We start from the raw sequence: 14415 nt of genomic DNA, 5'->3' as shown, positions 1-14415 counted from the left end.
CAGCACGGGAACATGCAATTCATGAAGCAGTAGTCCAGGGTCTCTTCGGTGCCTCGCTCAAGGCAGTAAATCAGACTTGGTTTCCCCTCTGTACAAGGAGATGATAAGGCTTGGAGGCAAAGTAACTTGCTGAAGGTCACGCAGGGGAAGGTTCGTAACTGGGTTCACCACAGAACTGGAGAAATTCATGGAGAATAGGGTCCATCAATGGCCATTAGCCAAGCTGGTCAGGGACGCAGAACATGCTCGGGGTGACCCTAAACCTCTCACTGCCAGAAGCTGGGAGGGGAAGGCAGGGATGGATCTCACCAAAATTGCCCTGTTCTGTACGCTCCCCCTGAAGCTCTGGGATGGGATACTGGACTCGAGGGACTATTAGTTGGGCCCGGTATGGCCATTCTTATGTTCTTAGGATCTTCACTGAAAGCTCTGAGACCTGCAGACACATCCTAGTGTAACGCTGACAGACCCCGGTCGTCGGGCGGGGTCGAACCTGGGACCTCTGGAGCTTAGTGCATGAGCCTCTACCACATGAGCTAAAAGCCACCTGGCTGCTAGCTAAGGCTGTAGAGCAAACTCATTAATCTCTCTCTCTGTGGTCTCGGTGCCACTAGAGGGGACAGAACCCCATACCCAGGAGGTGTGTGGGTTACCCTAGCAAACGTCTGTGTGAAATAAACACTGCTGCAGTGTCAGGTCTGCCTGGAGAACCAGCCGCTGGCTGTTCAGTTCTGCAGCTCCACTGCAGCTGTATGCACCTGGGCTGCGAGCGTGTCTCTCGCAAGCTGCTCGGGGTTGAGCCGTACCAGCGCGTGCGTGGGAGACCTTTGGTGAGCCCCTAGCTGCTTGAGCAATGCACTGGGGATTTGGTCGGTGGCGCTCTTCCCCGTGAGTCGCTACTGAGTCGGTCATCCAGCATGGAGCTGTCACCGTGCTGCTGGACCGACAGCAGCCATCACGGGCTGCTTTCCCGAGTGCAGAGGGGCTTAACCGCGCTCACCGGCCCGGGTTCTGGATGGCGTTCCCCTGCAGTGGGGTACAGTGTGGTTCACCCCCTGCCCTGTGGTGCCGGGGAGCAGCACTGCTGTGTCTTGCTTACGCAGCTGCTGCCTTCCACCCAGAGGAGGCTGCCTGTACGTCCGCCGCAGCCTTGAGAAGCTAAACCTCCGTTGATCTGTTATCTGGGCTCGTCTTGGGTCCTGAGCTGCCCCCGGTTCCAGGAGATGATGGCTTGGATTGGGGGCTGCTGGTTCCTTGATGATCTGGCAGGGGGAGAGTCTGGGAGGAGGGCATCCGGAAGCCTGAGTGGCTGGCGTTTGGAAGGGGGGGATGAGCGTAGCTTGCACGTCGTTGGGCTCGTGCTGTGTATAGTCAGTAAAGGAGCAGGGTTGAAGCTGGCGCTGACTCCCTCCCCGCCCTGCTCTCTCCTCCAGCACTGCATCGACATCGTCCACGTCACCGGCCGCCGGCCCTTCGGCCAGAACCTGGTCAACATCTACACAGACGGGCAGCTGCAGCAGGTGGCTCAGCTGCGCTTTCCTTCCCTCAATGAGGTAACGCGGGGGGACCGTCTGAGTGCTGCTGCCTTGTGCCCATCCTTCCCCTCCCTGCTGTCCTGGGCCAGGCCCCTCGCCTCCTCGGTGACCCAGACAGATGGTGCTGTGTCCTGCCGCCCCCACGGCTTTCCACTGCTGACTTCTGTAGTTCCCTTCTCCTCTGGCCCTTCCCCCGTACAGCGACCCGTGAGAAGGAGGTGCAGGTCGTGGGGGAGAGGAGCTGTGCTGACGCTTTTGAGGGTGCCCGGGCTGAGGACGATGACCTGAGCCCCATTCAGCAAAGCATCCTTGCTTAGGACAGGGCTCCGAAGCATGGGCTGAACTTGGAGTAAGCGCTGGGCCGAACTGAGACCCGGCTGAGCAGTTTTATCCCCATCAGGATCGAGCGGGGGGGGGAGGGTGAGAGAGAGAGATCAAGGGGTGGTTGGGGGAGGCGTGTCAGAGAAAGGTCCGATCGGAAGGGCCTGACTGGAGAATCTGCAGGTGGGCAGTGGGGGACGCCTTGGATGAAGTGATGCCAGACCATGGAGCTCTGCCGGTGGAGAGCGACCATGCCCAGGAGCGTTAGGAGGATGTGCCTCAAGAGAACGCTCCCCTCTGATGCTCTGTTACAAAGGAAACCCCCAGGGCCTGATCCCAACTCTGCGCAGGAGGTTGCTCCTTCCTGGGCACCCTCACGTCTCTTCCCGCGGCTGGGGGAGAGGTGGGGAAGCGGTGGAGCTGGGCCCATCCGCCCTGAGCAGCTGGTCGCGCTGTCTCCTGAGCCGCCCGCCCAAAAGGATCCACTTTGGCGGCCCTGAGAGCCCAAGGGGCTCCGTGTGGCTAGCTGCTGGCTTTCCCCACTGGCCCGCTCTCCTCCCTGCTTCAGGTTTAACCCCTTCCTGGGTAACCAGCGCAGTTCAGAGCCTGGCTGGTGGGGAGCGCTGTGTATGGCCTTCGGGGAGCCCCTGGCATCCTTGGTGTGACTCAGTGGGGGGCGGACGTCCTCGTCTCGAATGCAGCAGTGGTGCCGTGATAGCCGTGCCTAGCTTAGAGCGCAGGGTGTGGGCGGAGAGGCTTGGGCGCACCGGTTGGCACAGGCAGCCACTTCCTCTACACTCTGCGGGTCCTTCCGACAGCAGCCTCCAGACGGTTCCTGGATCTCCTGGGCCAAGGACCATGAGTGCAGCTCTGGAGCAGGACTTCCTGCAGCCAGGCTGCTGAGCAGGATGAGGGAGGCGCTGGGCAGCCAGTGTACTGAGCCAGGCTCTGCCCCATGAGTGGCTGCTTGTCGGTGAACGACGCTGGGGCTCCCTGTGAGCATAGGGGTCCCTCTGCCCGGAGCAGCTGGCAGGGCCGGGGCCTAAAACAAGGGGCATCTCCCAGCCGAAGTGTGTGAAATGCAGAAACGCTGCCTTGGCTCGTTGTCTAGGTGACTGAGAACTAGAAGCGGTAAAAACACGACAGCGGCGCCTCCTTTGGCCCTAGGGAGATGGTTTGGGTGGGCCCTACAGTAATAGGTCTCGTTCATCTCTGAGCCATAACGTCAGGAGGCGCCTTTCTGTCCTAGACCAGCTCCCAGAGAGCCCATACCCGTTCAGTGCTGGGAGGCTCCGGCCCGACAGCAGCCCCTCGTTGCTGAGGGGAGACGCAGGAGCCTCCTTTCCCATCGGGTGCTGCCCGATCCGGTCGTTCCAGGAGCCAGTGGTGGAGGGCAGGTGCTAGTCCTGCATCTTTGGGTGGAAGAAGAGGGCTTGATAAAGGGGGGCTACAGAAAGGAGAGGTCGGCAGCCACCTGCCGGGCCTGTCTTTGGGAACATGACACTTCCTGCTCGCGTTGCGGCAGCACCGGGAGACCCTAACCGAGGACAGGGCCCCGGTGCGCTAGGCGCTGTACAAACGCACATAAGCCCTGACGAGCTTTGCCTAAATACAAGTCAAAGGGCCTGGGGAGGTGGGCACTGGAGGAGCCGCGTTACCTTCCTCTCCAGGGTTCCGTGCAATTGTTCCCCCCGTTTTCTTTCAGTCGTTCACCTCATGTTGCATCGGCTCCGCGGGCCACCGGACGACGACCACCTCCACGGTGTACCCCTCGCCTTCCCACTCGCCGGAGCCGGTCTTCCCCTCCCACCCCTCCCTCAGCCGCTCCCAATCCTTCCCTGCCTCGCTGGCCCCGCACTCCTGGACTCCCGGGGCCGCTCAGCCCCCCAGAGAAGGCCAGGTGTCTACGATGGTGGCAGGGAGTCAGGACACAGAGTGGGGGACCCCTACGTCCCTCGAAGGACACTTGGGGTCGGTATCCATCTTCTGTGAAGCCCTCCAGCAGACCCAGGTCAAAGCACTTTTCTCCTCAGGTAAGTTCTGGAGCTCAAAGGGAGAATCTCCCCCTTCGGTTCCTCTCCTCGCTCAGTGAGCCGGTCTGAGGCGTGACAACCTTCGTGCAGCTCGGGGGACGGCCCGGGAGGCTGTTCTCCTGCTGCAGGGGGGTTTCTGTGTGGGGGGGAGGGAAGCAGGAGGATGAGGGGCAGTAGGAATCTCTGGGGGCCTCGGCCACGCAGGGCTAGGCAGTGACACAAGTCACTGCTGGCCGGGTTGCGACCCTGAGTACCAGCGGGGTCCAGAACGCGCTGAGGAATGTGTGGGAGCTGCCCCGCCCCATCCCTGGCAGCATGGCTGGGGATCGCACCCACCCCCAGCCCACTGGTGCACAGACGGTCCAAGGTGCGCAGTGATTCCAGAGCACCGATAACGCGGACTGTGACGCAGGGCCGAACAGGGTCCTGCTGCAGGACAGATTTCCATAGCCTGGCTGGGGCCCCAGGCCAGCTCACGCTCCCTATCCCCAGCGTGGGCGCTCGCAGGGTGTGACGCCCCACGGTGTCGAGTGCACCGCCCCCCTGGCTTGGGAGGAGGCTGCCCTGGCAGGGACCCGTGCTGGGAGGGAGAAGGGGGCAGGTCGCTCTCGCACAGGGTCCGGGCCCAGTGGGGATCAGACCAGGGATAGCTGTGCTGGCGTCTGCACTCGTTGGCCAGTAGGGTCAGCCCCAGGGGGGAACACGTGCTCGTCGCTCACTCACTCACCCCGCTCGCCCGCAGGACCAAATGTCACGTCGCCACTCAAGCCGGAAGGCGACTTCCTGGAGCTCAGCAGCAAGCTGCTCCTCTACTACACACCTCAGGTAAGGAGAGACCTTCCCGGGCACCTCTCTGTGGTTCTGTCCCTGCCGGCACCATCTCCAGGGATTGGCACGGCTGGTGCTGCTGGGGGTTCGCTGGGCCATGCTCGGATGGGCTGCCTGGGCTCGGAGAGAGCACTGCATTGAGCGCTGGCCAGCTCTGCAAAGGGGGTGGGAGTTTGTGGGTGGAGCTGGAAGGGTACGTGGGTAATGGGGTTACAGAGGGGCGCGCTGCAGCGGGGTGACCTGCTCTCTATGGAATTACCAGTCTCCTGGGCTGGCAATTGCTTTAAACAGCTCTAGGACCTTCCTCGTTAGGGGTTGGTAAATCCTTCAGTCTGGCTGGGTGCCGCTCTGCAGTCGTGGCAGAAAAGGAATGACACACAGCATCCAAAACGGATCCTCACCACACGCACCTCAGAAGAGCCCCGCACATGGGGGGCCTCTGGGTGTCAGCCTGTGGAACTCTTTGCCAGAGGATGTTGTGAAGGCCAAGACTATACCAGGGTTCAAAAAGGAACTAGATAAGTTCATGGAGGATAGGTCCATCAATGGCTATTAGCCAGGATGGGCAGGGAGGGTGTCCCTAGCCTCTGTTTGCAGAAGCTGGGATTGGGCGACAGGGGATGGATCACTAGATGGACCTTTGGTCTGACCCAGTATGGCCGTTCTTATGTTTCCTGTAGTAAACACTCAGTCCTTCAGGGGCCAGATCCTTCTTCCCCCGGTGTGTGTGGAGGGTAGGGTTAAACCACATGCCATGGGCCGCCAGAGTACCTGCCTTCCCGGGCTGCGAGTTCGGCACAAGGGACTCGGTGACTGTCTGAGGTTGCTGTTTGTAACAAGGGCTTTCCTGTGGGTGCCAAGTCCGTGGCAGTTGAGCTGTTCTTTGTGCTAAAGCTCTTGGGTCATCATCCAATGGGTCACGCCCACTGGGCTTCATTGCAGATGATGGGCTTGGTTTAAATTCAGATCTGCTTTCTGCCTGGGGCTGTGAACCCCTCCGGGCCGGGGGGTGATGGGTTCCACTGTGTGGCGGGACTTGGCTTTTACTGCCTGCGTGTGTCGGTGAAGCAGAGTTTGTGCTGCACCACATACTAGCAAGACAACACACACAAGATTGAGCTGTTCGGCGTTGTGAGTCCCCTCCCCAGAGCTGAGCGCGCTGCCTCCTCCAGAACTGCCTGGGGAGTAAGACACCAGGCTTGGGATATCAGTCGGGCTCTTGCCCAGCTGGGAAGCCTTTCCTTTAACTAGATCTCTGGAGCAGCCACTCTGACTCCTGGTGACAAGGATTGCGCAGGCAGACGGGTGCCCCTGCCCTTGGTTCTCCAGTATGCTTTGTGGATTCAAACTATTCCCTGGGTACCTGGCGTTTTCCATAGACGTGCTCGCTAGTGCTTGCGACTGTCCGTGTGCTCGGTGATACAGCCCCTGCCTTGAAGAGCTTCCAATCTAAACAGACCAGACGAAGTCAGTATCCCTGTTTTACACAGGCTTGGAGAGATCAGGTGACTTGCCCAAGGTCACGCAGGAGGTTTGTGGCAGAGCTGAGAACGCTGGCTCTCTGGAGTCCCAGCCCAAACCCCAAGGCCACCTTTCCTCTCCTTCTCACCCCTTGGCTCGGGCGATGGCTTATGCCAGGACAGGAAGCATGTGTGTGGTGAACCTGTTGGCATGGCCGTGGCGTGTGCTAAAGACGTGTCGTTTGCTTGCACTGTTGTAGGCTTGTAAAAACAACATCTGCCTGGACCTGTCTCCAAACCATTTTTTTGACGGGAGGCTGACCGGACACAAAGTGGTGAACTGGGATATCAAGGTACGTGCTGCCTCTCATTGTCCCCTGGCTCTTGGAGCTGGTGGGTGCTGGCCCAACAAGACTGGGACTCAGTGGGAACCGTGGGCTCGGATAGCCAAGAAGTCCAGTAACTGGTGCTTTCTACAGCACTAAATTGGGATCGACACATCGTCATGTTGTCAGACAGTCACATGGGTTAGATCACCCAGTTCATCTCCTTCCTTACAGGACATAGGCGCCAACTCTATGGGTGCTCCAGCACCCATCTGGAGGGTGGCATGGACTGCACTCTCAGCAAGTTTGCAGAGGACATGAAACTGGGAGGAGTGGTAGATACGCTGGAGGGTAGGGATAGGATACAGAGGGACCTAGACAAATTAGAGGATTGGGCCAAAAGAAATCTGATGAGGTTCAACAAGGACAAGTGCAGAGTCCTGCACTTAGGACGGAAGAATCCCATGCACTGCTACAGACTAGGGACCGAGTGGCTAGGCAGCAGTTCTGCAGAAAAGGACCTATGGGTTACAGTGGATGAGAAGCTGGATATGAGTCAACAGTGTTGCCAAGAAGGCTAATGGCATTTTGGGTTGTATAAGTAGGGGCATTGCCAGCAGATTGAGGGACGTGATCATTCCCCTCTATTCGACATTGGTGAGGCCTCATCTGGAGTAATGTGTCCAGTTTTGGGCCCCACACTACAAAAAGGATGTGGAAAAATTGGAAGAGTCCAGTGGAGGGCAACAAAAATGATTAGGGGGCTGGAGCACATGACTTATGAGGAGAGGCTGAGGGAACTGGGATTGTTTAGTCTGCAGAAGAGAAGAATGAGGGGGGATTTGATAGCTGCTTTCAACTACCTGAAAGGGGGTTCCAAAGAGGATGGATCTAGACTGTTCTCAGTGGTGGCAGATGACAGAACAAGGAGCAATGGTCTCAAGTTGCAGAGGGGGAGGTCTAGGTTGGATATTAGGAAACACTATTTCACTAGGAAGGTGGTGAAGCACTGGAATGGGTTACCTAGGGAGGTGGTGGAATCTCCTTCCTTAGAGGTTTTTAAGGTCAGGCTTGACAAAGCCCTGGCTGGGATGATTTAGTTGGGGATTGGCCCTGCTTTGAGCAGGGGGTTGGACTAGATACCTCCTGAGGTCCCTTCCAACCCTGATATTCTATGATTCTCTGATTCAGAGCACCCATGGGGGAAAAAACAGTGCATGCTCAGCACCCCCTGGCAGCCCTGCCAATCCGCTCCTGCCCGCAGCGCCTGCCGCGATCAGTTGTTTGGCAGCGTGCAGGAGGTGCTGGGGGAGGAGGGGAAAGGAGTGGAGGCAGGAAGAGGTAGAGCGGGTGTGGGGCTTGGGGAAGGGGGGGCGGGGCTTGGGGCGGAGTGGGGAGTCGAGCATCCCCCCCGGGAACAGAGGAAGTCGGCTCCTGTGCTGCAGAATGTGTAAGAGTGTGGGGGTCTGTCTGCTATGAAAGATCTCCTGTGCTGAGGCTTAAGAGACTGTTCTCCAGTCTAATATTTCACTGCCACGGAGATTTTCCCGACATTGAACCTATATCTTACTTTTCTTAATGCCATCCCATTCGCCCCTAGCGTCTCTCCCTGCGGGCCCCTTGGATAATTCCGCTCTGACACTCCCACCCATAGGGTTCCCCTTGCCCCGTGACCCCCTTCCACTGAGCGTGGCTGAGCAGTAGTGGTTTGTACCCCGTAGCCCCTTCACCTCCCAGATCATTTCCTTGCTCTTCTCTAAACCCACTACCAAGATATTGACAAACTGGAGGAAGGCTCAGGATTGCAAACCGCTGGCAGTCTTGTGCCGTCCAGAGTGCCCCCGATAACGTCACGGTGTACGGTCCACAGTCGCGCTGTGCGACTCATGCACACACAGCGCAGACGCCGCGGCTAATCTAACGCTGCTCTAGGACAACAATCCGCCCAACAGCTTTCGAGACCGATCGCCCAGAGGATGCAGAGACCAGTTTATTTGCTTTTATGACTTAAGCTTTCGGTGCTCCAGACCGTTTCCATTCAGTGGGCCTGATTCTCTTCTGCTAAGGAGTAGCCCCACTGAGGGCGAGAGTTAAAATGGTGTTGGTGTCGAGGAGTCAGGCACAGCTGCTGACACAATCACACACGGATGGGTTTTTTGCACTGCTAAACCCTTGTTGCCTGGCTGGCTGTTGGGCGGCACTGCCTGCAGCTGGCTCTGGGAAGCGGTGGCTGGCTCTCTTGCTGACTCCTAGGGCGAGCAGTCCCTGGGCCTGAGCAGGCTCGTTCTGTAGGGTCTCTCGGGCTGGTAACTCGCTGGAGTCTTGCATGCACTGTTACTTACCCGAGCGCTGCCCTATCAGAGGCAGCATCAGTGCTTCTGCGCGGGCGGAGCGTGAGCTGGCGAGGACGGAAGCTCCGTGCATCAGCCAGGGCCCTGTCTCTCTCCCTCCTCCTGTAGGACGTGGTGAACTGTGTGGGCGGCATGGGGGTGCTCCTCCCGTTGCTGGAGCAAGTGGCGGACGAGAGAAAAGAACCGGAGGACAGCCAGGAAACCCACGACCTGGTTGGGCCGGAACTGACATCCTCACGGAATCGGCAAGGGATGCTCATCCCCCTGGGCAAGTCCTCAGGTGAGCGCAGCATCTGTGGGGCTATTGGGAGTGGGGGCAGCGGGAGACCAGTTCCTCCATGTGCTGCTGGAGCCCTGAAATTCTCCTGGGCCACGTACCTACCTGTCCCCTGGGCAGCCAGCCCCACTCCCCGCCTTGGCCGTAAGAGCTGGTCCCTGGTTGATCCTTCTCGTCCCCTCCTGCAGAGAGCAGACTGGAGAAAAACGGCGTGGCTGCGTTTCTGCTGCTGGTCAAGAACTTTATCCGGCATCACCCCGTGAACCAGGAGAGCCTGGTGCAGTGCCATGGGCCGGCGATCATTGGAGCTCTGCTGCAGAAGGTAAGAGATGTCCAGGGCCAGCCTGGGTCACCTGGGGCAGCCTAACAAGGCGGTGCTGAGCCCAGGGCCTGGCACATGGTGCATTAAAGCCAGCAGCTGGGCCACTGCGTCCAGTCAGGGAATGCACATAATGCCATGCAGTGCTGGCTGCATCCAAGCTGGAACAAGCTATGATGGGTGACCTCTGCTCCCAGTTGTTTCAATAGGGTGTTGACTCTGGAGCGTACTGATGGAGAGACCCCCCCTGGCTTAGGAAAGTGTCTGCCCGTCTTTTGCTGTCAGAGCTCTAAGGCAGGTTCATTTTCTGTGGGTCACATGACTCGTAAGTTCCAGAATGCCCTGCGGCTGCTGGATGGAAATGGCGCCGCCCACCCAGCTCTCGTTGCTTTGCGCTCGTCAGGTCTCCAGCCTCGTGATGGACATGAACGTGCTGATGGCATCGCAGATCCTGATGGAGCAGGTGGCCGCTGAGAGCCACAGCTTCCTGCTGCATCTCCTGTACCAGTACCTGCTCTTCGACTTCCGCATCTGGAGCAAGAGCGACTTCGCCGTCCGGCTAGGTGAGCACCGCCTGGGGCGTCGAGCGCTGCGGGGGGCCTGCTTCCCAGGTGGGCTGTGCCTTGGCAGCTCACGGCTTCCCCCCGTGGGGGTCAGGATCAGTTGCCTCCTGGCCAGGGTGGTTTGGCCGAGAGCTGGCTGCATGTCCCGGCTGGCTCTGCTGGCTCTGCCAAATACAGGTACTTAATCTTCTGGATGGGTCTGTTCTCTCCCTCTCTTCCCCACGCCTGCAGGTCACATTCAGTATTTATCGAACACCATCAAGGACCACAAGCAGAGGATCCGCAAGAAATACGGGGTCCAGTACATCCTGGACTCCATCCGGACGTATTACGGGTGAGTTGTTGAAGGCTGGCTCCCGGCTTCCAGCTGGCCCTTGTTTGGCTGGGGAGTTGGCAGAGCTGCTGTAACCCTCAGTGCCTGGCGAAGAGGGGATGTCCTGGCAGCACATGGGAAAGCAGAACCGGCTCCTTGGCTCCAGGCCGTCTGAGAAGATGTTCTCTCCAGCCAGCTCTGCCTAGGACCCAACCGTTTCCTTTCCCTCATCCAAGGGGCTTCCACAAGCCAGCGGAGGCGTGCGGTGGGGGGGGAACGCGGGCAGCAGTAAAAACCCCACCCCCTCCTTGGTTGGTGAGGCTGGCCTGCGGCCCTGCATCTTCGGCCTGAGGAGCCCTGGCCGCCAGCTGGAGCAGAGCCCCCGCCAGCTTCAGGGGAGATGGGAGTGTGGGCGGGGCCTGGGGGGAGCGTGGGCGGGGCTACACCTGGGTTAGGGGAGGGTTAACCTCCCCTGGCCTTTGCTGCCCGCTGCCCATGGCAGGCTGTTCCGTGGGCGCGTCTCAAGGCTGGAGTGGAGCTGACTCCCGGTGAGGATGCTTTGCCCCATTCCTGCCAGTTCTGCTGCTGCTTTCGGAGTCCCCCCCGGGTGCTGCGTGTGGCGGTGAGATTCTCACCCCATCCCCTCCCCCGGTTCGCCCTGTGGCCTGAGAGTTCCTGCCCCGCACGCCCCACTAGGCAGCTCCGTGATCGGGAACCATGCCTGCCTCCCGCTGCTGCGGGGGGCTGGAGCCCTGTAGGGGGTGGCACTATAAAGTGAAGCTAGGGGAGGCTGAGGAATGTGGTTCTCCCCCATTTCTGCATCCGGGCCATTCCGTCGGTGCCCTTAATGTAAAATCCCCCCCTCCCCTCTCTCGCAGCGCTCAGAAGGAGAAGCCGATTCCCACGGACAACGTGAAGACGGTGCAGATGTCCCTGTTCAGCCTGGTGAAGGACTTCCTCTGCAGGAGCTTCTCTGCCGACGAGATGCAAAGCACCCTGAGCTACCTGGCTGCGGTGCACGATGAACACCAGGTGCGTCAGGAGAGGCACCACTAGGGGGCAGCGTCTTGTGGTTAAGGTGCAGGATTGGAACTCAGGGGTCCTACGTTCATTGCCTGGCCTTGCCACAGCCGCCCTGAGTGACCCTTCATTTCTCTAGGCTTCAGTTTCCCATCTTTAAAAGGGGCAGTGATCCTTCCTTCGTCCTGCCTGTTCAGACTGCAAGCTCTCCTGGGCTGTGACTCTTACCGTGGGTTCGTGCAGCACCTAGCGCTGTGGGGCCCTCCTCTTGGCCGGAGCCCATTGGCGCTACTGCAGTACAAATCCTGCCTCCTAACAGAGCTCAGAGGCGGCTGGGTTGTCCCGGAGGTGTGACGAACGATGGCCATGGCCTTGCCTTGAGAAGTGACCGCTCGGGGCCAAGCCGGAACCGCGGCTGGAGTCATGATGCTCGGGAGGACTCTGTGTATTTTTACTTGGGGGCCCCCAGATCCAGCCCTGCACCCTAGAGTCTGGAAGCCAGGCTGTGCCCTGAGCGAGGTCCCTACGGAAAATCCCTGACCCAGCTTGCTCGGCTGTGACTGGGCTGGCCCTGGGTTAAACCGTGGGTGGCGAGCGATAATCTGTAAAACTTGGGGACGCACAGGGAGCTGATTGGCTAAGGGCTCGTTTAACCGGCCAGCTGGAGCGGGAATGTACAGCCCGCTACCAAGTGTCTGTGCGGACTCGGCTGCCGCGCGCTAGCGGTTCTGTCATTTACTCGGATCTGCTGCCGTTTGCAAGCTGAGATCCGGCTGCACCCCGGCACTTCTAGCGCGCGGCAGCTGGGTCCCCGTGGCCAGGTAGCGCACTGCAGAGGCGCGTGCTGTAGATTCACACCTCACCTGGCGCTGCGTTAACTGTCCATGTAGACAAGCCCTCAGGGGCTGTTGTCGGAGCTGATTTTCCAACCGTTACAGCACTTTCCTCAACCCCCGTTACCGTGAATATCCCACCTGAATCCCTGCCAGTCACTCGTCTGAGAGCCCAGGAGGCGTGGCTGTATCCTGAGGCCTGGCCGAAGGGGGGCGGGGCTGCTGTGGTCTGGGGGCGATGGCCACTCGGCGTACGTGGGCCGTCTCCGTTTGGGGGTGTAACTGCGTGCGTGGCCGTTGCAGGTGTGCGGGGTTCTGGAGGTGATCCACAGCTTGCTGAAAGACTCGGCCTCCCAGGAGCAGCTCTACGCCTTCCTCTTTGAGTCGGGGAACGTGGAGGTCCTGTTCTCGCTGCTCGTCCAGAGGAAGTTCTCGGACGAAGTACGGGAGAGAGTCTTCAAGGTGAGACGCGAGTCCTCGAGCCTGTGCGTTGTCCGAGTCCCCCCGGCCTCCAGCACCAGGCCCGTGGTGGCTCCCGCCAAGCCCCGCCCCTAAGGCCGGCGCCCTCCCTCCCGCAGGTCCTGTACAAGATGCTGAAATACGAGAAGGCCCACGAGCGCAGCAAGTACCGCCTGAAGCTGAAGGACGTTGGCTACCAAGGGCTCATATCGAATCTGAACGACATCCCGGTGTCCATGCTGCTCTTCCGGTGTCTCCTGGAGCAGGTCCTTGGCTCAGGTACGGCGCCTGCCACGCTGCAGCCACGTGGCTTAGGGGGCGTGTTGTTAAAGAGAGCCTGGGATTTATGCAGCCAGGGGTCAGCCATTGTTTTCGGACCCGGGATCCCATGCTGAACCCCCTTCCCCCCGCAAAGTGTGGGGGAGTGTCTGGGCCGGGCTGGCTCGGAGCACCCGCCTGCAGCCGCCGGTCTCCGTGGAAGGCAGCCGGGGAAGGGTCCGTTAGGTCAGCGCGCCGCAGGGCCGCGTCCCACGCCCGTTCTCGCCTCTCATCCCCGCAGACTCTCCCAGCTACAAGGACCTGATGGCCGTGGTGTACCTGTCCCACCGGGCGGAGCTGGCGGTCAGGCTGGATACCTGCCGGAAGGTAGGACTGTCCGGCGTGGAGCCCTCGGGGAGTTCTGCAGGCGTCCCTGGCTGTGCACTCTTGCAGAGAGACGAGTCCATGTCACTCCCTGCGCGTACAGCCCCAGATGGGCTCAAACTCGGGCCTGGTGCATTAACCCATCGGCCCCCAAGCCTCCCTAGTCAGCTGGTTCTGTCTCTCTTACGTGCCCTCCGGGCCCCAGGTCCCTGGAAGCTGTTGTCTGACGGCGACTGGGTGTCCTCAGGAGCTGGCATCTGTCACTAAGGCACTGCTGTGTCTCACACCGAGCAGACGCACTGCAGGCTGACCTCCCATCTTGCCCTCTTGCTCAGGGCAGGGGCATATTGGCAGGGCCACGAGCTGCCTTGTTCCATAGACAGACAGACGCTAAACGCAGACACCCTATTCCATCCCCCGTTGGTTGCAGCCGGGCTGATGGTGTCCCTAGATCCCTCGCACGCTGCGGTCCTGGGTGACCGTGCTCAGCGGAGCCAGGCTTGACCCCATCTCTCCACTTCCCTCCCAAGAGTGGAAGGTGGGGAGAGATGCTGATTAGCAGGATCTTGGAGCCACATGGTGTGGGAAGCCGCTGAGCAGCTGGCTGGCTGGCATGGAGACCCTTTGAGGCAGCCGGACAGCCGGTGTCATGAGAAGGGCTGGCCGGGGAAGGAGCCGCCGAGCTGACAGAGATCCGGCTCCGCGTGATCAAAGGCTTTCAGCCCTCCCTTGACATCACTGCCCAGAACTCGGAGCCGACCCCAGCGTGCGGCCACAAAGGGGTGGAGGAACTGAAGGGCTGAACGCATCCCGACAGTGGCCCTTGGTCTCTGCTGGACGGGTTTCAGCTGCTCGCCAGATCTGGGGTTGGGGAGGGATTCGGCCCCACGGGCCCATGGGTGTCTGAGCAGGTACTTGGATGCAGCGATGATGAGGCCGTACAAGTACCTAGTGAGGTGAACGGAGCGCTGCTCGAGGACTGCGGGCCTGGCTCGGGCCGTTGCATCCTCGCTGCTGGAGCGAGGCCAGCGGAGAGCGTGGGGGCTGCACATGTGGGAGCCCCGATTTCTGGGCTCAGGAGCGGCAGGCGTGACCCCTCTCTCGACCGCACATGGGGCCCTCTAAGGAGGGTTCC

General features: G+C 60.1%; 1 protein-coding gene across 7 annotated transcripts in view; it reads left to right on the top strand.

Annotated features, from left to right (window-relative positions):
- NBEAL2 (neurobeachin like 2) overlaps nucleotides 1-14415 on the top strand; it is a 175945-nt gene that overhangs the window by 131991 nt on the left and 29539 nt on the right. For all 7 annotated transcript variants that reach the window (XM_039521670.1, XM_039521666.1, XM_039521667.1 and 4 more), the window contains 12 exons: nucleotides 1434-1553; nucleotides 3562-3889; nucleotides 4632-4714; nucleotides 6438-6530; nucleotides 8963-9134; nucleotides 9320-9453; nucleotides 9854-10013; nucleotides 10245-10347; nucleotides 11205-11358; nucleotides 12483-12641; nucleotides 12758-12917; nucleotides 13198-13283. In XM_039521670.1, coding sequence (XP_039377604.1) covers nucleotides 1434-1553; nucleotides 3562-3889; nucleotides 4632-4714; nucleotides 6438-6530; nucleotides 8963-9134; nucleotides 9320-9453; nucleotides 9854-10013; nucleotides 10245-10347; nucleotides 11205-11358; nucleotides 12483-12641; nucleotides 12758-12917; nucleotides 13198-13283 — 1752 coding nt within the window. The remainder of the gene's footprint in view (nucleotides 1-1433; nucleotides 1554-3561; nucleotides 3890-4631; nucleotides 4715-6437; nucleotides 6531-8962; nucleotides 9135-9319; nucleotides 9454-9853; nucleotides 10014-10244; nucleotides 10348-11204; nucleotides 11359-12482; nucleotides 12642-12757; nucleotides 12918-13197; nucleotides 13284-14415) is intronic.

The sequence above is a fragment of the Mauremys reevesii genome, linkage group 2, assembly GCF_016161935.1.
Source record: "Mauremys reevesii isolate NIE-2019 linkage group 2, ASM1616193v1, whole genome shotgun sequence".
Taxonomy (NCBI): domain Eukaryota; kingdom Metazoa; phylum Chordata; order Testudines; family Geoemydidae; genus Mauremys; species Mauremys reevesii.
This window is presented reverse-complemented; position numbering and strand designations above follow the sequence as displayed.